General features: G+C 37.0%; 1 protein-coding gene across 6 annotated transcripts; it reads right to left on the bottom strand.

The window, feature by feature from the left end:
• Positions 1–412: 412 nt before the first annotated feature.
• STEAP2 (STEAP2 metalloreductase) lies at positions 413–27,995 on the bottom strand. Of its 6 annotated transcripts, none has more exons than XM_032252979.1 (8): positions 27,353–27,995; positions 26,916–27,094; positions 13,182–13,706; positions 10,531–11,058; positions 7,918–8,082; positions 5,120–5,267; positions 1,055–1,182; positions 413–1,019 (listed from the first exon to the last, which is right to left on the bottom strand). In XM_032252979.1, exons 1-7 carry the CDS (start codon positions 27,501–27,503, stop codon positions 1,151–1,153), a joined length of 1,728 nt encoding a protein of 575 aa, XP_032108870.1. In that variant the 5' UTR covers positions 27,504–27,995; the 3' UTR covers positions 413–1,019; positions 1,055–1,150. The 6 variants fall into 6 exon arrangements, with proteins under 6 accessions (XP_032108870.1, XP_032108869.1, XP_032108871.1 ...); XM_032252978.1 differs by having other exon boundaries at positions 1,055–1,766; positions 2,137–5,267; XM_032252980.1 differs by lacking the exon at positions 26,916–27,094 and having other exon boundaries at positions 1,055–5,267; positions 27,353–27,471; positions 27,671–27,995.

Consider the following 27,995-nt stretch of genomic DNA (forward strand, 5'->3'; position numbering starts at 1 on the left):
GCATGGATGCGGGGTGATAAAAACATAATTTTCTATAAAAATGAGTAATGATTTATTATATCTCTCTTGTATTTATCATAGACCATATTGTACTAGATACTGGGGATTTAATAGTAAATAAGACAAAATGTCTGCTACCAGGGAGTTTACAGAATAGCTTGAATATTGTATGTGTCCTGATTTAAAGATGCTTAATGAATGCTAGTAAAATGAAATAATGTAACAAAATAAACATAAATGGAGGTTTTTCTAAATTACTACTTTGGTAAAAATAAACAAAACCCCTCCGAAACTATCACATCTATTGCTTTCTGAATGCTTCTGAAAACAAATAACTCAGAAAAGTATTAGAAGGCCTTCATCAATACTGAAATTATTATTCCGTGAGAAAAAAATTCACTTGTATACAACATTTCAAAAGAGAAGTTATAACATTAAATAGTACTTTTTATTTAAATGTTTATAAGGGAGATCTATGAGAATGATATAAAAACATGGTAGGTAATTTGATAGCGATATTTTGGAGATTACAGAATTTTAGTAATTACTGATCACACAGTTAAAAAGAAGACAATATAGTCCAAGCAGATACAAAATATCTAGTGAAAAATCAAGGCAAGAAAATGAGTATAACTAATTAACAATGGAAAATCAATTTTAATGTGAATTGCACATTATCCTTTGAAAGCTTAAAAAAGTAAGAATTATTGCAGTCTAGTTAATTCAAACAGTGTTAAACAGCATCAGGACAAAGAACTGAAGGGCAGACAGGATTAATTTTCACTTCATATAACAAACCCAGTTTACAATGGCTTAAATGCAGGAAAAAGCAGTGGAAATAGGGAAGTAGTCAGGTCTTTCTGGTCTCTAAACTGCCTTCCTCTTCCGGTGTGGCCTTGATCATCTGGGGACAGCAGCCAGGGCTCCTGTTATATCCACAATCCCAGCAGCAAGATAAAGGGATGATAAAGGACACGTGCTGCCTTCCTTTAAGGAGACTTCATCTCACTGGCCAACACCTATTCACATGGACACCTAACTGCAAGGGCAACACCTAGTCACATGGACACCTAACTGCAAGGGCAGCTGAGGAATGTAATGGGCAGCAGCTTTTAAAGAAGTAAATAGGAAGACAAATTCCAGTTCCAGCTCAGTCTGGATATCTGCAAAGCTGCAAAAGACCTTTAAAGACAATTTCAAGAGAATATTTCCTTAAAGTTGGCAATTTGCAGATCATACAAAGGCATCTGGTTCTGTGATTTAATTTAGCTTGTCTGGCCACTGGAAGAATCCATACAGTCTGCCTTAATTTTGGATGATGGAAATTCAATAATTTATAAAGTTAAAAAAAATCTCAGTATGTTAGGCTGAACAAAACATTTTTAGTATTCACTGTTTAAAATTCACTGTTTAAAGGTAAGAACGGATTGAGTTTCCACTGAATTACTACAGTTTCATGTAGAGCTAATTATTTGTACTGAATGTATATCAGAATTTGTTTTACTGAATGATGAACAATTGAGGGCAGGGCATCTCATTTCACAATATAAATCTTAACACTGTGAGGTATGTTATACTATGTATGTATCCTGCTTTAAGTCATGGATTTACAAAACAATTTCAACACATTTTAAGCTGTTTACTTATTTCAAAACAGGGGTTTCATAGACTGACACAGGTATAATTAGTTCAGTGTTTACAGTATTCCTAAATAAATATTTACTTACTACATTTATGATACTTTATTTAAAGTATCACATTAGAAACTTTATTTCATAAATAAATCTCTTTTGGTGGAAACTCTGTACAGAATTTATTATGAAATAGCTTAATGGCAAGTGGTAATTTAGAAGAATTAAGTTTTTATCATATTACATAGGACATCAATAATCAAAAAAATTGGATACATTCTTGAAGCCCTTTTACATAATTTCTATAATTTGATTGTAATGAAAGTATGATATACCTTATGTTACTGTTATCAGATTAATTTTTGAAAGTAAAATTCCTTAATCAAGCCAAAGTTACGCTGCTTTATAAGAAATTAATCAGGTAGTTTAGAGCTCATTAGCCAACCTGTATGTAGCACAAAATAATCATCTCTGATAAATACCTATAAATATATTTTATTCATACTTTTAAATATTTTACAATTTAAACAAAAAGCTTACATGTAGACAAATCTGGGCTAAATTTCATGTATGTTTTGAAAAATAATGTGAGCACGAATATATTCACATTTAAATATCATTTTAAATCTTAATAGAGGAGACATATGAAATATTTACATGAAAGCTAAGTAGCATGATACAGCTTATGGTTATTTTCCTCATAGGGAAAAATTATTTATTTTTGTTTTTTTGCATAGGATTAAGACTGAGTATCTTTTCTAGATTCTTATAATTTTCTAAGCAGCACTTCTCAAAACACAGAGTAGGTAGCAGATCTCCACTGTTCAAAGTTCTCATCATCACTTTCTCACATTTAGCAATAGCAAAATTCAGTCTTACTTCTGTGGCCAGAAGAATGATTCAGAAAAATAATGATTATAAAAAATAACAATTAGGAAAAATAACCACATAGAAGTAAAATAAAGCAACTAAACATCAATTAATAGTTTTGCATTTTTAGAAAAGCATTTAAACATTTAGAAATATAAATAAGACTTATTCTAAAACTTCAAAATTATTCAATTTTTATACTACTGAAAAGATGATGCCATTTGAAACAACAGATGCATCTTTTGTACGTTTTCATAAAAGTTTGTTTTTCATATATAAAGGCCTCATTTATCTGTAACAGTGGTATTTTTATTTATAGCATTGGCTACTTAATAGACACATGCAACAATATATACTTTAATAGTCATCTAGCTTTTAGGAATATTTCATTTCATTTTCACATTAACTGTTTAGCATAGTCTTAACAGAATGGAATTTGAGGAACAAGAAAATATTGAAAATATGCTGTTATTTTCATTAGTTCACTATAATAGAATGTTTAGGTATTTGCCTATAAAAGTTATCATTGCACAACTGAATTCCCACCAAGAACTAACAAGTGATTACCAAGTAGGGAGAGATATATTTAAAATAAAGAAAATGTAGAGCTCAGTTAGAAAGTATAAGATAATAAAATTCACCAAGAGGAGAAAAGAGAATCATGAGTGAATTTCCAAACTGACAGTGCAGTAGTAGGAAAAGAGTCACTGGTGGGTAGCCTCTACTAAATAAAGTCTTTATTTTTGGCAGCTGGATTCAATAGTACCTATGTAGGTAAGTTCAGGAAGAGGAATGCATATAATTGTATCTTGTCTATAATTTTCTATTTTAATAAGGAAATAGCAAATGTCGGTGGAGGGAATGTAGGGCATTCTATGGTTTGAGCAAAATGCAATTAAATGTGGAATGCTAGCATTGAAAAATTTTATGAATAATCTGCATGATTATATGTCTCTAGAGTAGATTTATAATTAGCCACTTACCCTAATATCCTTCATGCTGGTAAACTGCTCCCTAATGAATGGTTATGCAGGCAGGAGAACTTCTCAGGAAGAGAAAAGGAGAAGACCAGCTCTACAGAGATTTTTGAAAGACTGTGATCTCAGGGATTTGTTAGCACTGCTAGGGTACTTCACTGCATAGAGAGGCATCTGGACTGCCATGGGTCTCCAGGATCATGTTCCAAGCAAGAATAGGGTAAGTAACTATGAATTACCCTACAGGCAGTAATAATTTATTATTATTATATGTTTATACATTTTTTGGTGTACACAATCCACTCTAAACAATGTCAGTGCCTTTATACAAGCATCTAGATTGGCATCATGAACATAATGCATAGGGATGCAGTGGGAGCTCTGTAACTTGGTGTTAAAACTATGACCTCTGGAATATGACTACCTGGACTTGAATGCTCACTCTGCCACTTATTAACTGTGTGACCTTTGACAAATAACTTTCCTATCCTTCGGTTCCTCATATGTAAAATGAAGATAATAACTACCTATCTCATGGGGTTGTTCTAAGTATTAAATGTGGTAATACAAGTAAGGTACTTAGAACCATGCCTGACATATCACAATCCCTCAAGGAACATCAGTATAATTCCATACCATAGCAAGTGGTGACTGGTTAAGGTGCTACAAAGATCAGCTGACAGACCACTTGTGTGCAAACTTGATACTTTTATTCTAAGCAGGAACTATTAAACAATTTCTAGGATTGGTCCTCTATTAGAGACAGTACTTTTGGAGGCCAAAGGTTACTGAATCCTATTCCTGATCATATATTAATATAAAAATGAAACTGCTCTGTAACACAATAAATAAAATCTTTCATGAGGTATGCATTATCAGTATGTATTTCGTAATATATTTTAAATATAATTTCAGGTTTAATTTGTCTTTTTGTGTCTGTTCATATAATCACATTGCTTCATACAATTAATTTCATTCTTCAAATCCTATTTTATGAGAGAAATACAGGAATGCTATCATGCACCCTTACCTAGATGCTAACATAATGTGTCCTTTCTTAAAAATAACATATAATAATGCATTTCTACTTTTTAAGTTGAATAATTAAAACCTTACTTAATCTTCAAAAAATATATATGTCCATTGAATTATTTTAAAAGCTTAAAATTCTGCTGGTTTCCAAATTGTTTTTGATATTATATTATTAACTGCAAATATTTTTGCCTGATTATGAAATAAAGTAACAATAAGGTTACAGTTGTGCAAAATAAAACATACCTAAATTACAATAATATGTTGACTAGAAAAATTCATATTGGTAAACCATGACATTTGTGAAAATTAACTTGTAAAGAAAACTCTATCACTAATTCAGCTGAAATCTCATTTAACAAGTTTCAACCCATGATAATTTGACAGCACACTTGTAACTGAATGTAGAAGTCATAAAAATAATGGCATGAGTAGAATTTTATATGGCAGCTGTGAACACCACTTATCATCACATTACTGTGACCCTCTCCGGGGAGAGATGAGGGATTGTTCCTCCAATACCTTCTTCCAGAAATTGGCTCTTTTCCCAGCCTTTTTTAATTCGTTTTAGCTTTTGGCTTATGCATGGAAGGAGTAAAATGATCTTACCCAGAATTACAATTGAGGGCAAAACAAGAGCCAGAACAAAGTTTGGTGGTGTATAAAATCTGTAGTACTCTTCTTCAAAAGCTCGTTTCCATCCATAAATTAAAACATGGAAAGTACTTATGAGCAGAGCAACATATCCAAGTGTAGACTTGGACCAGGGGAGGAAGGAAGAGAAACAAAGATAAGAAACAAATGACTGAAACTCATAAATTAAGCTATCAAGATACACAATGTTTACATTTGGATAAAACTATTTTGTCTTAAATTACCAAGTTAACCTTTGTCCTCCACTGAATTAAACAATATTGATATTTTTATATGTGCATATATATGTATTATTTATATGCACACTTTATTTGACACAAATGAGGCCCTACTGCATACACTGTAATATTCTTACTACTTCATTTATTTTATCAAGAACATTTTCCTCATGTCATTAAATATAAAAATGACATTAATACTGTATAACATTCTATTGAATGAATGTGCATAATTTATTGAACCATTCCTTTTTGATGATAATTTACTGTGTTCCAACTTTCCTAAACTATAAATGTCATGTTAGTCCCTTTTCCATATTTTTAACCCTACTATTAGAAACCAGTCCTAAGACTGGTTTGGTCAAAACATCTAGCTTTTCCTTAAGGGTATTAATACATATGCTAAACTCTTCTTTATAAAAATTATTCACATTCCCACCAGTTGTATATTAAATGTGTACATGTGTGTATACATACACATAAATATAGTCATGTGCCACATAAGGGCATTTTGGTCAAATATAGACTGCATATACAATGGTGGTCTAATAATATTTCATACCATATTTTTACTGTACCTTTTCTATGTTTAGATATGCTTAGATACACAAATATTTACCATTGTGTTACAACTGCCTGTAGTATTCAGTACAGTAACATGCTGTACGGGTTTGTAGTGTAGGAGCAATAATAGGTCGTGGTTTGTATAAATATGCTCTATGATGTTCATATGACAAAACTGCCCAACGACTCATTGCTCAGAATGTATCCCTATTGTTAGATGACACATCATTGTTAATACATAAACAGATATATGATAAAATTAAATAAATTAATTTAAAATTGTTAAAATTAATTAAATTAAAATTAAATTAGCATCCTCATGGACATACACACACATATACACATTGGCTAATAGGTAAATATAAAGAATCCTGCAGTATTAATATAACAGCAATTCAAATACAGAGTTTATTAAGACTACTCCAGTTGGCACTTTACAGGTTAAATTCTAAAAGATCGGCATTCTTTAGTTCCCTAAATTATTAGGCTTAAGACTGCTTACTTTGAAAAATGATCTGTTATATAAAAGGAATATTACATCAGCATAATGACATAATGTCTAACTTTACTGGGAAAATTTCAACCCTCCAGCAGGCAAAATATTTGCAATTACTCATCTAAATTTATAATGGTAATTTGCATCTGTCTAGAGCCTTTTATCAGAGAGCCTACTATTACTTTTCAGGTATGAATTAACTAGCTGTTGGGAAAGTACTCTCCCTTTTCTTCAAAAAGGAGAAATAAATTCAGATAAGCATTATGGCCTTATTTTGAATGAGATTTTTTACATGACCTTAAAAAAAAACAAGCAAATAAGCAATTAAATGAAACAAAACTTAAGTGTACCACCAAAGATCACGAATTTGCCTACTGTGCTGTAAACCATTTGGATACAACCAATGCAGATTTAGTGAAAATATAGGTAGGGTCTATGTTTCAGTTATATACATGTATGTATATATATATATATATATATATATATATATTTTTTTTTTTTTTTTTTTAGACAGATTTTCACTCTTGTTGCCCAGGCTGGAGTGCAATGGCGTGATCTCGGCTCACTGTAACCTCCGCCTCTGCCTCCTGGGTTCAAGTGATTCTTCTGCCTCAGCTTCCCAAGTAGCTGGAATTACAGGCATGCACCACCATGCATTTTGTATTTTTAGTAGAGACATGGTTTCTCCATGTCCATCAGGCTGGTCTCAAACTCCTGACCTCAGGTGATCTGCCCACCTCGGCCTCCCAAAGCGCTAGGATTACAGGCATGAGCCACTGTGCCTGGCCGGTTATATATTTTTAAAATATACAACTTTTTAATTTAGATGTTGTTGGAGAGCATGAATGTTTAACTATTAAAGAATACAATGGTGCTTTGAAATCCCTTTACAGATATCCATACATATTAGTATACTACTGATATACTAAATACATATACTAACAAAATTCTTAAGGCTGGTTGCTTGTCATAATTCATTAATCTAGTTACCTAGTTTGCAACTGCTTGTGTTTGTATGTGTGTGTATACACACACATTTCTTTAAAATATTCAGATTGATATCTCCACTTGAGTTCAAATTAATAAGACTTTTCTGGACAGATCAAAATGAATCAAAACATAAAATAATTTTTCATTCACTTGGCTAATAATGAATTGAGTTTCAATATTAAGTTTGATCTAAGCTCATCCTTCCCCAGTTTCTTTTTTTTTTTCTCTTTTAAAATAACTTTTCATTCTTAACATAGTGTACTGGAAGGCAGTCCTATTAAAGCCTTCCAGTACAATCATGTACTGACTGGTCTTTCACCTACTTAACCAGAGCAGTCCTAAGCTGGCTTCCAGCATAATGTATTTAGACGCATAAATACAGCCTCAAAGGCACCCTTATTGTAAGAAACATGTTTAAAATTCAGCTGTTCTTAACAAGGAAATCCTATCTTGCAGAATCCTTCAACAAACAAAACCCCACATACCTGAATAAAACTGAATTCTCTCCAGTTTAAAGCATTGCTCACTGAAGGGATAGAAGTGACTGCCAGGAGGGAAAGTAAGCCAAGGCTCATTATGCCAAAGGAGATATACATTTCAATTCTCCAAACTTCTTCCTCATTCCAAGAGTTTTCAATATTTGCATGAACCTAACAAGAAAGCAAATGTGAATTTTCTTTATTTAGCAGAACATTAACTGATTCAGCACAGCATTCACTCTTGGCATAAGAAGAACCTGGTCATATGTGGACATATTTAAGTTGTACCATTTAGTCTAACAAACCATTACAGAGAATCTGTTACCGGATGACACTGCTTCAGGTGTAAGGGAAAGGAGAGTTAAACAAAAGGAGGACAAAACTTTCTCTTTCCTTGTGTATGTGCTAGAATAGAGGAGCAGAAAATTTCCTTGTATATTTGCCATCGAATGTGTAATACATCATGACAGGGACTCTGGAGTCTAAAACCATAAAATGCCTAGTGGTTGGTTCTAGGGTGACACAAAAGAAGTTACTGGCAGTTAAACTTAGTTTTGAGGTACTTTTACAAGCTGTTTTAAACTTGGTTTAGTATCTGGGATATAGTCTGGCCTTAGTTCAACTTGGATACAGGAGGGAATTTCTAAACTACGTCAGTATCTTCCTCCCTCACATGAATAATGTATCTCTCTTTTATCTTTCTTCTCATATTTTCTTCCTAGAAAGCTGTGATTTCCCTGGCTATAGAAGCCTATCGGGCTCAAGTATTTATCCACTTGAACTGCTTCATCAATATGATTCCCAACCATCCAATTGTGTCATTTATATACAGTATTTTTCCAAATGTCTTTTCTTTATATTGATAATGTGTATATAATCAAGTCAGACAGTTAACTCTGAATTTGAGGTATTTTGTGTAGGGACTACTTTTAGAAGTTCTATTTACACTCATAATATAATTAGAGTACAAATCAAGTATTGGAGTCCTTCAGCTGAAATTTTTAAGTAAGTATCTATTAATGAAAAACAGATTATAATTTAACAACAGTTTAACTTTGTCCAATTCTAGTTGACAAAACATACTTGAAATGTAACATAATAAGCTGCTTTTTAGCCATTAGTTCCCTGAAGCAATCATACCATCATCTTGAAAGAGGCCACAGAGTTCTTACCATCCTCTTATTTGATATCTGTACAATACAGAATAACGGCATACCCCAGTGTACTCAGAGACTACACCCTGGATCTACCTGCCCTCCCAGTTCATTCATTCATCCCACAAATGGGCTGTTTGAGTGTCCACAATGCTCAGCTCAGATATAGAAATTGGGGATATATCAGTGGAAAAGATGGACAAAGATCCCTCTTCTCATGAACTTACATTCTGATGGGGGAAGGCAGACACTGGTAAATGTATTTAACATGGAAATAATCAAGTGTATTAGAAGATGGTAAGAGCTATTAAAAAAAGAGAGGTAGAGCAGGGTAAGTCAGAGGGACTGGAGATACTGGTTGGGGTGGAGGCAGGTAGCAGCATTTAATATGGTATCCAGCGTAGGCCTCACTGAGAAGGTGAGATCTGGGCAAATGACTGGAAAAAGGTAAAGAAGCCAACTGAGCAACTATAAAAGGCTTAGTATCCCATTAAGAAGAGTGTGTGTGTGTGTGTGTGTGTGTGTGTGTGTGTGTGCGTGTGTTTTCAGAAAGTGGATGGCTTAAAGTTTACGAATTAAAAAAAAATTATTTTAGGTTTTGTTGTTGAAACAAGCTTAAGTATATCTAGATGCCACATACTTGGACCATGATGCCTTGGATCCTTACAAAATGCACATGCTTTTACACATTTCATTTGTTTTGATACAATGTTCTTGGCGTTCACTGAGAAATGTCATGCCAAACAGCTTCGGGGAAACCCCTTAAATTACATTCGTGGATTGGGAATTATTGAGGAAAACCATAGTCTACCTCATCATCAAGCCCCTTCCATGAAGTGCTCCCTGAGATTTTTTTTGTTTTTTTTCTTTTGAGAGCTAAGTGCTAGAAAAGCTTCACCCCGGAACTATTATCTTTTCTGCCTTTTGATAATAAGAGTCTTGTAAACAATAGCATCTCCTTTCTCATTATATTAAAAATCTCAAAGCCAAAATAGAAGATGTATAGATACTATTAGCATAGAAGTATTCTACTTTTTTCTCCTGATCATGTCTTCCTGTTCTGTTTTACATTTTTACCGGTTTCAATTTTATTATACATATTTAATGACAGTTGCCTCATCATTTTGTGGAGCACAGCCAATTATAAAATATTACAATAATGAATTGTTGAATACTGAAAACATTCATTACAATCATAATATTGAAAAAGGGAGAGATCCCAACCCTCTACTTTTCTGCTTTTATTCTGTAAGGAAAGGGATGGTAGCAGCCTGTACTTGAAATAATTTTGAATTAGTCACATCACTCTTATGCAAAAACATTGTTTAAAGAACGATTCTTTTACCTCCCATAGTATACCAAAATCAAATTTCCATTACAAGGTATGTAAAATTTTATATTTTACAATTTATATTAATAAAAATAATTTTACTAGCATCAGATAAATAACAAGCATGTTCGGTACCTGCTGATAAGCCATGTTGAGAAACAAGTATCTCTCTGATCTTCTCATCGGTAAGCAGAGGCTATAGGCAACATGGACCACAGTGAAGAAAAAACTTAGTAATCCAAGCTGTTTTCTACACTGTAACCAGGTTTCCAACCAAGGTGGAAATCTCCTATACTTGGTGCCGTAATAAAGCTGATAAGCAGCTGCCAGGAGACCTGCTAGGTATACCAGGGAGAGCAAAGTAATGGCAACTATAGGTAAGGTTTTATTCACAATCTCAATAGGAATCTTGTAAAAGTCACTCTGTTGGTTTCTGGCATATGGATGAATCACATCTCTGACAAAGGAATAAAGGAAGAAAAATGTGGCCAAGCTTATAGCTACTACCACTGGCCCTCTCCAGAGAGTAAAGAGCTGTAGGGGTAAATTTTCAATCTCTCTGGCTGATGATAAGGATCCCAAGTCAACGGGAATGAAATTCAACTGGCGGGCAAGCTCAATAACCTGTTGTCGGGCTTGAATATTGTTGCTGCATATGTAAACCTGTAGGAAAAACAAAAAGACTCAGCATTACTATCATTGTTTATAAAAATGGTAACAATCGCATGCTCCACTTACGGAGTATCACCTGTGATGACCGTGAGTGATCCAAATGGTTAAAGATCAGGGATAAGACATTTATGAATATATTAACCTATTATTAATAGATTTTAAATAGTGTCATAGAAACAAAAAATCCTTACCACTTATGCTAACAGGGCAATGAAATGCAGGAAAATGCAGCTGCAACCTGGATCATCAGAGGGGGACTCCCGGGGGGAGGCAGGTGGAAAGAAAAGTATACTTTTCTAGGCCGCATGGTTCAGTAGCAGCAGCCAGGTAAAGCCTCCTCTCCAGGGGTTTAGGTGGACTTTGAGCTGCTGGCCATGCCCCTGCCTCACTCCAGCTCTTTAATTCCCAAAGGGGACAGTGTGGTGCTAGCACCTCCTGCTGTTATGGACAATGTGTAGTTCTAAGACTGTGGCGGTTCTGTCTAGTGCAAACACTGCCCTTTACTGATATTTAACATGAGTGAAAGTGGGCATGCACTTTGGATGATGACATCTGCAATTAAAACCTTTAAATTATGTCATAGTGCTATATTTTTAATAAAATTTAATAAAGTTTTAAATAAAATTTAGGCTTAGAAACCAATACACCAAGTATCTCTGAAAAAACCCTAATAATCTCAGGCATATTATTTCATTGGTCAGTATATTAAATTCTTTCACCTCTAAATAATGATATACCTGACAAGTAAAAAGAATTATAAGGCGTAATTAATTTAAATAGAAAAGCAACTGTCCTTTTCTAAGCCTAAGATATTACTTTTACAGAAACTCTAATGACGTGATGGGTAGAGATGAGGGTAGGCTTTCAAACTATTGAAATCTGTTAGATACTGTAATATAGTTGAAAATTCAACAACTATTTGTTGAGCACCAAGTTCATTACTGGAGTGAGCTACTATTATTAATGGGTAGGCCACCTCATTCAGGACTAGAAAAATATTGCTATAAAGTCTCCAAGTAATGTTTGGGGAAAACAAATCCCTAAATATATCCCTGAAGATGTTTGTATAAGGACTCTGAAATAGATCATACAGAAATATTTGCATGTAAACCTATTTACATAATGGTGACAATATAACACCCTTTGGATTATTAATCTTAGATAATATTAGCCAGATGAATGACAAATCCTTTTTGAATGAGCATTATGTAATCATTTGTGAACTTTAAAATATAGGTCCTTTTATAACAAAGAAGTCAGAAAAAAGTATTCTAAATTAATTTATTACAGTTGTAACAATGTTGAGATAAACTTTTTAAAATGCATTTGGAAAAAATTTTGTATAAATGATAATATGGTATAATAAGACTAAAACTAAACCAAACATTCAAAATAATGGCACAAGCACTACAAAATACAAATTTAGACTATTTCTGTAGCTCATTTTGAATTTAATCACTGTTCAACATTCTTTTCTGCTAAAAATTTTAAATTGGTATAAATATGGGTATATGATTAAATTCAAGTTTGTCTCACCAGTCCTTATTTCTAATTTGCTTATTCTATGTCCACTGCTAAACTTTGGTGAATATGCAAAAGAAAAAAAAAGGGATTCAGAAATATTCTTTTGCTAGTCATTAAAATAAAGACTGGAAAGTAAACGGTTATCATGACTGATATGCAGCATACAATGATATAACACTTAAACTTATTTTCTAAAGAACCTAATCAACTGTCTTTACGGACAAAAACAGTAAAAGTGTTTTATAATCATGCTTAACTGTAATGCATATGCACATTTAAAAGATTTTTAAAACATATTTTATGTGTTTATAAAAGCTTATTCCACAATGGCGCTGACAGAGCACCCCATTTGCTTTATTCTCAAGTTGAACTGGATGAAGTTCACGATATTTTCCCAGCTTTCCACATCATTTTGAGAATGGAAATGTGCCCTTACAAGGTCAGAACATTAATCTTCAGGTGCTCATACTTAGTTTTCAGATGATAATCATTGGAAAGTGTTAGAATTTGGTTTTAAAATGTTTGATATTTGCTTAGCTGTCTAACTACAAAATACCAGATAAATAAGCATAAAAATTTAAAATACATACCTGCCGGCTGGCATCCTTAGGTCCTAACTGAAGTGCCCAGGCTGAGATAACATTAAATCCTTTGACAATCAAAGAATCTGGGAATAATGAAGCCAAATATTCAGCATTGGATTCTGGGTACTGGTTTATCCTCATGTTATTGCTCACATCAATCAGGATTTTACCCACAAGCAGATGTCTCAGGTCCCACAGGGAGGTATAATGTTCTCTATGTATGGCAACAAATATTATATTTGTTTTTGTGAGAGCATCTTCATGATGGGTGACATCTACCACATGAGGAAAAAATTCAGAAGCAAACTTAGGATTTCTACTTCCTATGACCACATGATAGCCACATCTAATAAGTCGAATGGTCAAGGATTTGGCAAAATCTCCACTTCCAATTACACCAACAGTGACTTTCCTTGCATCTTTGATACCATTTATGCCATTAGGTAAAAAAGTTTCACTAAGGCTCTTAGGGCTTCCCATCATAGAGATTGATTCCATGTTACAGACTCTTCCAAGATCTCCAAGAATATCCTAAGGGAGAGAAAATAAAATGGTCATCAATTACCTATTACTGAACATTAAAACACTTCTAGACATTGTAATAATGTCCTGTATTTCTAGAGGTAAAGTGTTTCACCACATTGTATAACAGAGAGCATAGTAAGACACAATTTGTAAGCTAAAAAAGGATCACTATTCTGGTTTCTCTTCATATCATATAAATCTTTTGGCTTTTAAAAAATCATCTCGTTGGGAAAATTAACTGTCACAAAGGTGATGTGCTAAAGTGGGGCTTCTCAAATTTTAATGTGCACACAAATCACTTGGGAATCTTGTTAAAATGTAGATTCTGATTGAGTAGGTCTGGAGGGAGACCCAACCTTCTGCCTTTCTGATGAAAGCAGTACCAATGCTGGTCTGAGGGCCCCTCTTTGAGCAGGAAGGCACTAGTGATGCAGAACAGGAAAGCCCCCAAATTGGGGCTTTCCCCAGGAGGGTACTTGGCTTTGCCCAGGAAAGAATTCAAGAGCAAGCCGGAGATGTTAAACAGCAATGTTTATTGAAGGAGCAGTTTACAGCAGCAGCAAAGGTGCTGCTCCTTGTGAAGCAGGCCTACCCCATAGGCAGTGTGCCCAGAGTGGCAGCTCAATGGCAGCTATGCACTCATATTTAAAGCTCCTTTATTTATATGCAAATTAAGGAATGATTTATGCAGAAATTTCTAGGATGAGGGTGGTAACTTCTGGATTGTTGAGCTGTTGCCATGGAAAGGGGTGGTAACTTCTGAGTGTTGCCATGGAAATGGTAAACTGACATGGCACGCTGGTGGGCATGTCTTATGGGGAGGTGCTTCTGCCCTGACCTCAGTTTGGTCCAGCATCCCAACTCTGCTCTGGATTCAGGTTCTGCCTCCTGCCTCACTAGAGCACATGAGAAGAGACTGAAGTTTTCACTCAGAACTTCTGTGAAAAACACACTTGTAACAAGCATAATTATTCAGCTTCTGAGCAGATCAGAGGCAGCAAATCAGAAATACTGCTGGAGACAGAGAGGATTATGATACTAAGTGATGGCTCATAAGACAAGAGGAGAAAGAAAACCCATTTTTTAAAAAGCCATTTAAACCAAGACTGTCTACAGTCATTTGGGGTGGAGGTTAAAGTTCCCTATATACTTCAGTAGCTAGTGACTTTATTATTAAATGAGAACCAGATAAATCAGCTAACAATGAACCCTGATAAATAATAGTTTAAGAAAAATAGGCATAAAAATATAACAAAAGAGTAAATGCCATGAACTTCTATCATTCACCCTAGATCTTACAATGTATCATTGAGAAAGATAGTTTACCTATGGAAAAAGGGATTAGTAATGTGTTTATGGTTTTAAATTATATAATATTTATGAAATCTTTTTCTTCCCCTTTGTCAGGAACATGGCTGTGCTTTGGTCAAGGATAGGCAGAGGTAAACATCCACAGTGACTCAGTGAGTTTAGTGCACAGGCATATAACTCCACTTGTTATCAGAGCCATGTATATGTAACAGAGAAGCTCACCACCATAGCTATAACATAGGGAAGACTCATCACTTGGCTCTAAGCCACTATTGTCTGTAAAAGGTATAATTGCCCTGCTGACAATGTACAGGCACTGTTGCGCCCAGGGAAAGAGAGAGAGTCAGAGTTGCCTGTCTTTTCAGAAGAACACTGGTAGCCAGGACATAGCTTGGGTCACCCATGCCCAGAGAGAAAAATAGTCAAGCAGCTGTCCCTGAAGGCAAGGGAGACTGGGCCAGCAGCTATGTGTGTGAGAGCCACCAGACTAAGCATCCGAGACAGGACAGACAGTGTGAGAAAGCTGTTGACGATAGCTGCTGCTGAACAAAATCATCTTTCTCCTGCCTAACCCCCCGCACTCCCCCCCACCACCAAGTATTCTCTCTGCTCATCCACCCTCTCCCTTTGGACCTCAACATGACATTGTATTCGTTGGCTGCATAAACTATGATAGAATTATTCTTCCTGGAAAAATCTCTCAAATTATTTTTTAGTTAAGAGACTAACATTTGGAATAATTTGCTCAAGAATACAAATCAGATTGCCATGAATTAGTGTCAAAGTTGGGTCTGAAAGAAAAATACTCTTCCACTCTACCCTCATTGCACAATTTCTTTTATGCTCACAGCAGATGTGGCTCACTTCAGAGGATTTAATGGACTTTACAGGCACAGGTAGAATGTTTCAAAAACATGTTGGGGTTTTTACTAAATGAAATTTGAAATGTCTAGAGCAGGAAAATTCAACTTTTTACCCTAGAAATGAGCCACATCCAGTAACTCCAACTTACATCAGTATATTAAATTTTAGAAAGACAATAATTATAGTAATATTACCTAATACTTATATAGGACATAATGTATTTTAGCTCTCTTGTATTTTTTATGTATTAACTAATTGAATCCCCACAACCACCCTAGGAGATAGATGCTAATAGTGTTGCACCCATTTTGCAGATGAGAAAACTGAGACATGCAGAAGATAATTAATTTATCTAAGAGAGAATACAGGGGAGCCAGGATCTGAACCCGGGTAGTCAGTCCAGCTAAGACATGTGTCATTTAGGTGTATGTGAGGAATTTAAGGAAGGGTGTTTTTTTTCGGGAGTATAGGTATCAAGGTGTAAGAATTATGGTTGTACTCAAATTAGTATATTATTCCTTTTTCTTTGGTCATTTCATTGCTCTTCATCATTACCTAGGAGCAATCGCTCCTGGGAAAGAAGAACATTTACTATTTTTAATTCAATTAAATGTTTCATTTCACATCTTTCAAGATAGACCACTTCCTTGGTGTGGTCCATGCACTCAGAAGGGCAGACAGGAGTCAGGGTAAGGAAAAAACTGTCAATGTCCATTTGGAGATGTCACTGGCTATGATGGGAATCAGGAGCGGTTAAAGAAACCAGAAGTAATAAAATCCATGCTCACTTCATTCAAAAGTTAAAGATAATCATGTGCATTATCTAAGGGTAAAAAAGGTTGCTAGATTCACACAAGGGAATCCAAGTGTCCTATAACCTAGTCCTGAGTTCTTCTGAATATATACTGTAGCATCTCCCAAAATATAAGAATTGCAAAATCTTTAAATCTAACAATCATGATGATCAATACTTTTTCAAACTAAAAACAAAAACAAAACAATGTTAATTATCTGCTTATTTTACAAAGCAAGTTCAAACTCCTTCTGTAAATCAGAATGTGAACAGGTAAAAATTTTATTTTGCTGAGGGTTCCTTTATAAGTGACTAGTCATTCTTCTCTTGCTGCTTTTAGAATTCACTCTGTCTTTTACTTTTGACAATATGACTACAATGTGCTGTGTGAAAGACATTTTCGTATTGTATCTGTTTGGGGAATCTCTGAGTAACCTGTATCTGGGGGTCTCCATCTTGCACTAGACTTGGGAAGTTTTCATTGTTGAATAACTTGAATGCAAATGGATTAAACTTTACACTTAAAAGATATAGACTGGTAATAGATAAAAAATCATGACCCAACTACATGCTGGGTACGAGCAACCCACCTAACCTATAAAGACATATAAGACCGAAAGCAAAGGGATGGAAAAAGATGCAAATGGAAACCAGAAGTCACTATATTTATGTCAAATAAAAAAGACTTTAAGTCAAAAACAGTATAAAGAGACAATGAAGGTCATTACATAATGATAATGGATCAATTATAGCAAGAGGATATAACAATTCTACATATATATACACCCAACAACAGACCACTCAGATATGTTAATATAAATAAAATATTATTAGATCTTAAAGGAGAGACAGACTCCAATACAATAATGGTTGGGATTTCAACACCCCCTGCCAGCATCTGACAGATAATCTAGACAGAAAATTAACAAATAAACATTGGATTTAAACCATACATTAGACCAAATGGACCTAACAAACATTTAAAGAACACTTTATACAACAGTTACAGAATACAAATTCTTCTCATCAGCACATGGACATTCTCTAGGAATGACCATGTTAGAACACAAAATAAGATTCAACAAATTTTTTAAAAATCGAAGTCATATCAAGTATTTCGTCAGACCACAATGGAATAAAACTAGAAGTCAATAACATGAGGAACTTTGAAACTGTAAGAATAAATGATTAAACAACATGCTTCTGAATGACTACTGTGGCAAAGAATAAATTAAGGAAGAAATCCAAAAATATCTTAAAAAATAAAAACACAATACACCAAAACCTTCATGATACAGCAAAAGCAATATGTACCTACACCAAAACCTTTATGATACAGCAAAAGCAATAAATACCTATATCAAAAAATCATAAAGATTTCAAATAAACAATTTAATGTATATCTCAAGGAACTAGAAAAGCAAAAACGTGCCAATCCCAACATCAGTAAAAGGAAAGTAATGATGAAGATCAGAGCAGAACTAGACAAATTGGGCCTTAAAAAACAATGTGAAGGATGGATGAAACAAAAAGTTTTGTTTTTTGAAAAGATAAAACTGATAAAGCACTTGCTAGACTAACCAAGAGTAAAAGAGAAAATAATCCAATAAAAAATAAGAAATGGAAAAGGAAACATTACAACTGATACCACAGAAATATATAACATCACCAGAAGCTATTTTGAACAACTATACACCAACAAACTAGAAAACCTAGAGGAAATGGATAAATTGCTACACACATACAACCTACCAAGAGGGAAACGAGAAGAAATAGAAAACTTGGACAGACCAATAATAAAACGGTTGAGGCAGTAATTTAAAAACTCCCAAATAAAGAGTCCAGGGCCAGATGGCTTCACTGCCAAATTCTACCAAACTTTCAAAACAGATCTAATGCCAATTTTCTCCAATCTATTCTGAAACATTGAACAGGAGGGAATTCTGCCTAATTCATTCCATGAGCTCAGCATTATCTTCATACCAAAAGCAAACAAGTCTCAACAAAAAAGAAAACTACGAACTAATATTCCTGATTGAGCACAGATGCAAAAATAATGAAATACTAACAAACCAAGGGCCAGACATGATGGCTAATGCCTGTAATCTCAGCATTTTGGGAGGCTGATGCTAGAGGATCCCTTGAAGCCAGGAGTTTAAGCTCAGCCTGGGCCACAAAATGAGACCCCCATCTCTACAAAAAATTTAAAAATTAGCCCTTTGGTGCACACCTGTATTCCTAGCTACTCGGGAGCTGAAGCAGGAGAATTGCTTGAGCCCAGAAGTTGAAGGCTGCAGTGATTTATGATTACATAACTGCACTCCCTCCTGGGCAACAGAGCAAGACCCTGTCTCTTAAAAAGTGTGTGTGTGTGTGTGTGTGTGTGTGTGTGTGTGTGTGTGTGTGTGTGTAGCAGCAAAGCAAATCTAACTTATTTAAAAAAAAAAAAAAAAAGTACATCGGCCAGGCGCGGTGGCTCACACCTGTAATCCCAACACTTTGGGAGGCTGAGGTGGGCGGATCACAAGGTCAAGAGATCGAGACAATCCTGGCCAACATGGTGAAACCCCATCTCTACTAACAATACAAAAATTAGCCAAGCGTGGTGGCATGCACCTGTGGTCCCTGCTACTCGGGAGGCTAAGGTGGAAGAATCACTTGAACCTAGGAGGCGGAGGTTGCAGTGAGCCGAGATTGCGCCACTGCACTCCAGCCTGGCAACAGAGCAAGACTGTTTCAAAAAAAAAAAAGCACATCATGATCAAATGGTATTTATTCCAGGGATACATCCCAGGGATACAAAGATGGTTCAACATATGCAAATCAATAAATGTGATACATTACCTGAAGAGAATGAAGGACAATAACCATATGATCACCTCAATAGATGCAGAAAAAACATTTGAGAAAATTTAGCATCCCCTCATAATAAAACTTTCAACAAACTAGGCATAGAAAGAATATGCTTCAACATAATAAGGACATATATAATTGATATAATAATAATAACTATCGTTATTTTGAAATTGGGAAAAGCTCAAAGCCTTTCCTCTATGAACTGAAACAAGACAAGGATGCCCACTTTTACCACTTCTATTCAACATAGTCTTGGAAGTCCTACCCAGAGCAACCAGTAAAGAGAACGAATAAAAGGTATCCACATTGAAAAAGAGGAAGGTCAAATTGTCCCTCTTTGATGATGATATGATCTTAGCTCTAGATAAACCTAAAGATTTCACCAAAAAACTCTTAGATCTGATAAATAAATTCAATGAAGTTGCAGGACACAAAATCCCATTTATGATAGCTATAAAAATATGAGGAATACATTTAACCAAGGAGGTGAAAGATTGCTACAAGGAGAACTACCAAGCACTGTAGAAAGAAATTAAAGACGACACAAACAAATGGTAAAACATTCCATGCTTAGGAATTGGAAGAATTAGTATCATTAAAATGATTATACTGCCCAAAGCAGTATACAGATTCAATGCAATCCCTATCAAAATACCAATGTCATTTTTCATAGAATTAGAAAAAGCAAACCTGAAATTTATATAGAACCAAATAAGATCCTGCAGAGCTAAAGCAATCCTAAGCAAAAAGAACCTGAAACAAAATGTATTACAAGGCAATAGTAACCGAAAAAAACATGGTACTGGTATAAAAACTGACGCACAGACCAATGAATGCAACAGATTAGAGAATCCACACACACAAAAAAATCCACACGTTTACAGCCATCTGATTGTCAGCAAAGGCACCAAGAATATACACTGGGGAAAGGACATCCTATTTGAATACATGGCACTTGGACAACTGGATGTCTGTATGCTGAAGAATAAAACTGGACCCCTGTCCCTCACCTTATACAAACATCAACTCAAGGTCAACTAAAGACTTAAACGTAGGACCCAAAACGACACAATTTCAAGAGGAAAATATTGGGGAAACATTTGAAGACATTGATCTAAGCAAAGATTTCATGGCTAGGACCTCAAAAGCACTGCAACAACAACAACAAAATAGACAAATGGGACTATATTAAACTAAAGGACTTCTGTGCAGCAGAGGAAACAATGAACAGAGTGAAGAGACAACATATTAAATAGGAGAATATATTTGTAAACTATTAATATGACAAGGGACTAATATCCAGAATATACAAAGAACTCAAATAACTCAACAATATAAAAACAGATAATCCCATAAAAATGGGTAAAGGTCATGAACAGACATTTTTCCAAAGAAGACAAACAAATGGTCAACAAGTATATGAAAAAATACTCACCATCACTAATCATCAGGGAAATGCATATTAAAACCACAATGAGATTTCAAATTATCCCAATTAGAACTGCTGTTATTAAAAGACAAAAATAACAGATGCTGACAGGATTCAGAGAAAAGGGAACCCTTATAAACTGTTGGTGGAAATGTAAATTAGTACAGCCATATGGAAAACAGTATTGGGGTTGTTTCTCAAAAAACTAAAAATAGAGTACCATACAATCCAGTAATCTCACTACTGAGTATTATCCACAGGAAAAGAAATTAGTGTATCAAACAGATACCTGCCCTCACATCTTTTGTTGCACACTATTCACACTAGCAAAGATAAGGAATCAATCTACATGTCCATCAACAAATGGATAAAGAAAATGTGGTATGTATACACAATGAAATATTATTCAGCCTTAAAAAATGAAATCATCTCATTTGCAGCAACATGGATAGGACTGGAGGTCATTTTGTTAAGTGAAATAACCCAGGCACAGAAAGATAAATATCGAATGTTTTCACTCGTGTGGGAGCTAAAGAAGTGGATCTCATGGAGGTAGAGAATAGCATGAGAGATATCAGAGGCTGGAAGGCTGTGTTGATGGGAGGAGGGGATGAAGAGATGCTAGTTCATGGATACAAACTTACAGTTAGAAGAAATAAGTTCTAATGTTCAACAGCAAAGTAGGTTGCCTATAGTTAGTAACAATGTACTGTGTATTTCAAAGTGGCTAGAAGAGATGACTTGAAATGTTCTTAGCAAATAGATATGATAAATACTCAAGGTGATGGATTCCCCAAAAACCCCAACCAGATCATCACACATTCTATGGATGTGACAAATACTCATGTGTACCCCAAAAATATGTAACATGTAACAATAATTTGTTTTAAAAGTTAGTCTAAGCAAGCTTCTTCAAAAAATAAATTCTACTTCCTTCAATGTTCCGAAAACCCCACTGGCCAGTGAGTGTGACCTAAATATTGCTGACCTGGCTTGATACTATGCTTATGGTAGTGAGAGAGAGTCCCACTGTTTTGGCACATGGAGAGACACAACTGCAATCTCAGAGCTGCCTCTGAATGAGCTACTAAAGCAGTGGTTCTCAACCCCAGGTGCATGCTCTAATGACCTGGGGAGTTATAAAACACAGTGATCACGGGTCACCCCCCACCACCCAGTTTTTATTTAATTGGTCTGGGGTTCATTCTGAACAACATCATTTTTTTTAAAGATAAACATATTTTATTATACAACCAAGATTGAAAATCACTCTACTAAAAGATTCAGAATTCAATCTAATACTTTCATGATTTGTCATAGTAGATGTGGCTTTTGACCCTCACTTAATTTTTACACTGTTGTTTGTAGTAATGAAAAATTACACTTGTGAAAGAGTAGCAGTTACTTTTGAATACAGGATGCTGAATAACATGCATGCAGTTCTTTCCCCTTTTCCACTCAAGGAGGAGCAGTATCAAAAGGTCCACTCATTATTTTGAAATTTCCTCTCTTCACTTTGTGGGAAGGACAAATCCTTAAAATGTATCACTCCCTGCACAGCACACTTTGTTCCTGTTGTTTCATAATATTCAAAATTCAGAATGTTTCCATGACGATATCTTTTCTTTCTGTTCTACAAAGGGATCCTCTCCCCAGTTCTTGAGGCATCACAGATCCTGCTGACCTGAGGAGACCAGTGTTTCCGAAGGACTAAGCACTGGAAGGGCACTTGTCAAACTCTAATGCTAATATGGTCACTTGGGGATCTTGTTAAAATGCACATTCAGATCCTCTAGGTCTAGAAAGAGACTACAGATTCTGCATTTCTCACAAGCTCCCAGGTGATGCCCACAGTGTCTCTACCTTTGCATTTGATGTTATTCATAAGGAATCGAAATTAAATAACTGATACAACTATGTCATTTATAGACTGGGCATGGTGGTTCATGCCTGTAATCCCAGCACTTTGGGAGGCCAAGGCAGGTGGATCACTTGATGTTAGGAGTTCGAGATTCAACTGGCCAGCATAATGAAACCCCATCTCTACTAAAAATACACAAAAATTAGCCAAGTGTGGTGGCAGGCACCTGTAATCCCAGCTACTCGGGAGGCTGAGGCAGGAAAATTACTTGAATCCTGGAGGCAAGGGTTGCAGTGAGCTGAGGTTGCACCACTGCACTCCAGCCTGGTCAACAGAGTAAAACTCGACCTCCAAAAAAAAAAAAAAAAAAAAAAAAAGGTAAAAGCAAAAACAACTATGTCATTTATAGAAAGTTTTCATGGTGTAGGGGTGAAAGAGCAGGCCTGAGCCTCTGCAATCACTTTGATTCTCTGATGTCTCAATTTCCTTTATTAAGTGGCAAACAAATAGGTTATACTTGACTTCGGTGGCAGTTTCCAACACAAAATAGGTCTTGAAGCTGAATAACAATGGTAATATCACCACCCTATATTTAAGGCTTCAACTTTGGGAGCTCAATCTAGAAGTGTGTGTCACAGACATAGTTTTCTTGAATGGGCATTTGACTTGCTGTACACATTTAATACTTGAGAATGTATTATTACGATAGGGAATTCAGTCACACTCAGCTAGATAGCCTCTTAAGATTTTCAATTTAGAAGAATTTCCTGAACATTCCTGAAGCTGAATGGCAGCTGCTGTGCTATGTTAATTTTGAAAAATAGAATCTAATTGGTTTCACAGATAAATAGGACATTTATTATTGGATGACAATAACTCTGACAGGGCAGTCCGCAGAGGTTTTGATGACATTTCACAACCTGCTGATTTGGAGAAGCCATCAAGAAAACATAATTCTCCAGGGCCATGAGGTGGGGTGTTGTAATCTTCACTTCATAAGCCCACATCTGAACATTTCTTCTTCATCATCTCTCCTGCAAACACCCAGCTCCTTTGAGGCTCATGGTACTTCACCATACCAAGGACAGGGACACCTCTTCCTCTCCTTACTGCTGTCCTCACTGCTGTCCTCTACTGACTTCTAGTTTATTCCTTATGACTGCACACTCTGGCTCCAAGTATACACATGGTTGTCCTCTGTAACCCAATAGTTGTCATGTTTTTCCTGGACTTTATCATTCAAGTGGATGAACCAGTCAATGTCAGGGGCTCTTGTTTTCTTGACTTATTCACTGGAGGTAATGAATTTTTGCCTCTACCCCACCTCAGTCACTCACTTCCTGAAATCTCCAAGCACTATCTCTTGGACTTCCAATAACCTTAGTTTAAATATTCACACTGATAACTCTGAACAGCAAAAGAAATCTGATCCGCTGACCTCTACCTCCACTCCGTTAGCCTGCTCTGGTTTCTCTTTAAACTCAGACTAGATTTATAGTCACGCCCTTGAAAAGATCCTTAACTCTCTTACTCCCCATCATATCTGCTTGGCAAAACTCTAGTCCTGGAAGAACCCAGCTATCCATTTTCTCTGTCTCTGTATCCATGTTGGTGAAGGTTACTGGAGAGAAAAACCAGAAAACTGAGCTCATTAGTTTCACCTTAAATTCACAATGACCAGTTTGACCTATCAAAGACCAGTCTATCCACTTATGTCCTGGAGGGCCTCTTTTTGCATCCCGAAGGGCTATAGTTATGGCCTCTTTCCATGACATCTCAAACTTCACAGGTTCAAACCCAAACTTTTGCCACCCAGACCTGTTCCCATTCACCTGAAAATTTGTAAATGGCACCATTACCCACCAGTTGCTCCAATCCAAAAATTGGGAGTCATTCTTGAGTCCTTGCTGTCCCTCACTTTTGACATAAAATCCTCCACCAACTCCTGTTCTCCAACATATTTCATAAATCCGTCTCCACCAATACCAGGCTAGTCCAGGTGTCTATCATCTCACCTGAACTCTGCAAACATTTCCTAATGGGTCAGCATACTTTCTCTTTTGACCCTTTCCAAGCCATCCTCAACAGCAGCTAAGATCATCTTAAAATATAAATCATCATAAAATGTCTCTCATTAAAATCAGTGCTTCTTGTACTTAGAACTACAGCCACCTTCCTATGACATAAAAGGCCCTGAATGAGTCAGTCCCTGCTTCCCTCTCTAACCTCATCTGTAGATTGTCCACCCACAGCATCCTCTTCTAAAAGGAGAAAAGAACAACCACTTTATGTACCTTGGGAATGTTCCATATGCTGTTCCATCTCGATAGCAGAATAATTCACTCAGCCCTTGTTAAATTTATTTTGTAGTATTTTATATGATTGTTTCTTTACTGTTTACTATTTCCCCCACTGGACAACAAGCTGCATGAGAGAAGAGCCATATTTGTCTTGTCCATCACTGTCTCCACATTGTCTGGCAGTATAACTAAGGATGCAATAAAATTTTTTTGTTGTGGAATGCATCGAAAAACGTCAGGACAAAAAGACATGTAATAATTCTCTAAATCAGACTTCTCTTTTTGTTGAAAGACTTGAGGGCCCTGAAGGGATAGGTGATTTATCAATGTTATTGTTATGTTAATGTCTCAGTTACCTCAATGCCAAGGTTTCTGGCCCAGCAGGGATAACGGATCTCCTGATGTCCTATGGCCTTTATCAAACCTGCAGTCTTATTCTTTTGCATTTTTGGTGTATCCTCTTTCTTACTTTTATAATTCATTTACAATCCATTCTTTAAAATTTGTCTTCACCTGTCCTGTTTTTTCAGTATTAAAATACAACTATGCTCATTCACCACATTTTCCATAGCACCAGCACAATAAAAAGTGACTTGAATAAAGCTTTTCATTTCCTTCCTGCACAATTTGCTCAAGTTATCGTTCTTGATATTGTCTCATTTCCCCTGACAGAGGGACTAGCTAAGAGGCAGAAAGTGCAGCCATCCTAATGGCAGCACATATAGTTACGCTTAAGTTCCTAAACACCCTGCAAATTATTTAGGACGACTGTTTTTGTTGTTGTTGTTGTTTGTTTGTTTTCCATTAAGTAGCCTCTAAACTTTAAAGCAACTGAGAGAGACTCGGAGTAAAAAAATTATAGGGTTAAAGAAAGAAAAAAAAAATAAACAGAGATCAATAAAATGAAGAAATAATAAAGTGGAGAAAAAGGATGGGGAGATGGTTTAGAAAACAAAAAAGGTTCCAAGCAGCGGGGCTGTTAAAAGGACTAGAATCTAACTCAGAAGGATGTGGGTGGGGGTGGGGGTGGGGCAGGGGCCTGAATTCTGTTTCTCCTACAGTGATGAGCAATAATTTACCATGGCCTGGACTGCCTTTCCACCTAAAAAACTAACTGCTTGAGGAGTAAAAACTGACCCCAGCCCTTCTCCACGGGGTAGGAGAGATAATCAATGGAAATCTCCCAACAAAAATTATCTTTATCTCTCTGCTCTATTTTCAGAGCAAGATTTTTAGGGCATAATTTTCAACAAGTTTTGGCTGAGGCTGAACGCAGGGCTCAGAGATAATTTAGGACAGCCAAAGAAGAGGCCAATTACTTTCTAACACAAATGGCCTAAACACACCACGATTACATTACTGGGAAATAAACAAAATGACTGCTAGAAATACCTGTTCGCAAAGCAGCACTGCATAATCTTCCATGAAATGCCCTGCATCAACCCAAAGTGGCAGGGAGACCATGAAGGAAGCGAAAGTAACCTGCCAGTCCTTTCCCGCTGGGACACATCCTACCTGGGAAGTCTCCTGGCCTTCTTTCTCCTGGGCCCAACCTCAGGACTTCTCCGAAGCTCCAGGAGACCAAGAGGAGGAGGAGGAGGAATTAGTGAGACAGACACCCTTCACCCTTCTCACTTTCCACCTCAAGGTGCCAGGAGATCAGGGACCTCGCAGCTCAGGGCGGACACACGCAGAGGGTGCCGAATCGGGTAGGATGGATACAGCGCGTGGCGCCGACTGCATCTTGACCCTAAACTCGGCCGCCGCCACTTCCTTTCACGCTCCTCCCCGACCCGCTCACCTCCGCGCCCCCAGCGCCCTCCGCGCTGGGCAGGGGCGAGACTTGCAGCTCCCCGGGAGAGGCGCCGACTCCCCAAGGGCCCACCCGGGCGCCAGGGCCTAAGGACTGCACCTCCGACTGGTGGCTGCAGGGTGGCTGCCGCGGCGGTCGCGCTCCAGCTGCTTCCCCGCCTCCCCGAGCTAGACCGCGTACAGCCGGGGAGGAGGAGGGAGGGGGGCGCGCGGAGGCCGTGCTGGCAGTGACGCGCCGCTAGGGGCTGCGCGCCTGGACGGCGCAGGGCGCCCAGGGCCCGGGGAACGCTGGCGGGAGTCGGTTAGAGCCGTGGAATGCGGGGGAGGAGTCGGGGAGCTTGGAGGGGGCGGGATGTGTGTGGAGGGAGCTGGGGAGGTCCAGGGCACCGAGGGGGGACCAGCAGTGAGTGCACGGGGGAGACCTACACGCGCGGCTCGGCTGCTTTGCGCGCCCCTCTTTCGCGAGCGGCCGAGTATCAGCCCTTTGCCTGGCTACCCCTGCGGGGTTCCTCCGTGGTCTTCCGGAGATTCTTTCTGAAGCAGCTCTAAAATGGTCAAGCCCATTTTTCTGCTCCATTTCTTTTTGTAATGTGGGGTCACTTTTCCTCTCTAGACGTTATTTTTCTTAAGCGACTCCCACCCCAGCTCGCGCCACGGGCCCTGGTTCCCACCTCCCCAGTCTTAGTTTCTGACAAGCCTCCGAGAAACTGCGCTTTTTTCTTTTGAAGTGTTCTTTTGCCTCACCTTTAGCCTACCCCGAACGCCTTTTGACTGGACTGTGTCCTTTGAATTAAATGTTCCGAAATGCCCTTTCATGAAAACTCCCTCGGATAGAAGGACCCTCACAGACCACGGACTGCAGAGATTATTCTGTTGACTTTGACCTTCACTCTAGCTGGTGCCGCGCGACACTTTGGTGTGGCGTGAAGGAAGGTTAGGCTGGGAGTCACGAGACCTGTGTTCCCGGGAAAGGCATTACCTTCTGGGGCCGCAATGGCTTTGATTGTTTCAGGGGATTCCCTAGAGCACCTTTGGTTTTGGGTTTCTGTAAATGTTCTCTCTGCAGATT

This window comes from Sapajus apella, unplaced genomic scaffold, assembly GCF_009761245.1.
Source record: "Sapajus apella isolate SASKATOON/1434 unplaced genomic scaffold, GSC_monkey_1.0 scaffold81, whole genome shotgun sequence".
NCBI classification, from domain to species: domain Eukaryota; kingdom Metazoa; phylum Chordata; class Mammalia; order Primates; family Cebidae; genus Sapajus; species Sapajus apella.

Excerpts from the sequence above, each read along its gene's own strand:
- STEAP2 (XM_032252978.1), bottom strand. The coding sequence starts at position 27,503 with ATGGAGCAGAAAAATGGGCTTGACCATTTTAGAGCTGCTTCAGAAAGA. Across the intron at positions 27,095-27,352 it reads AAAGCAGCCGAGCCGCGCGT|CTCGGGGAGGCGGGGAAGCA; the intron begins GTAGGTCTCCCC and ends TACGCGGTCTAG. Across the intron at positions 5,268-7,917 it reads GAGAATTCAGTTTTATTCAG|TCTACACTTGGATATGTTGC; the intron begins GTATGTGGGGTT and ends CCCTGGTCCAAG.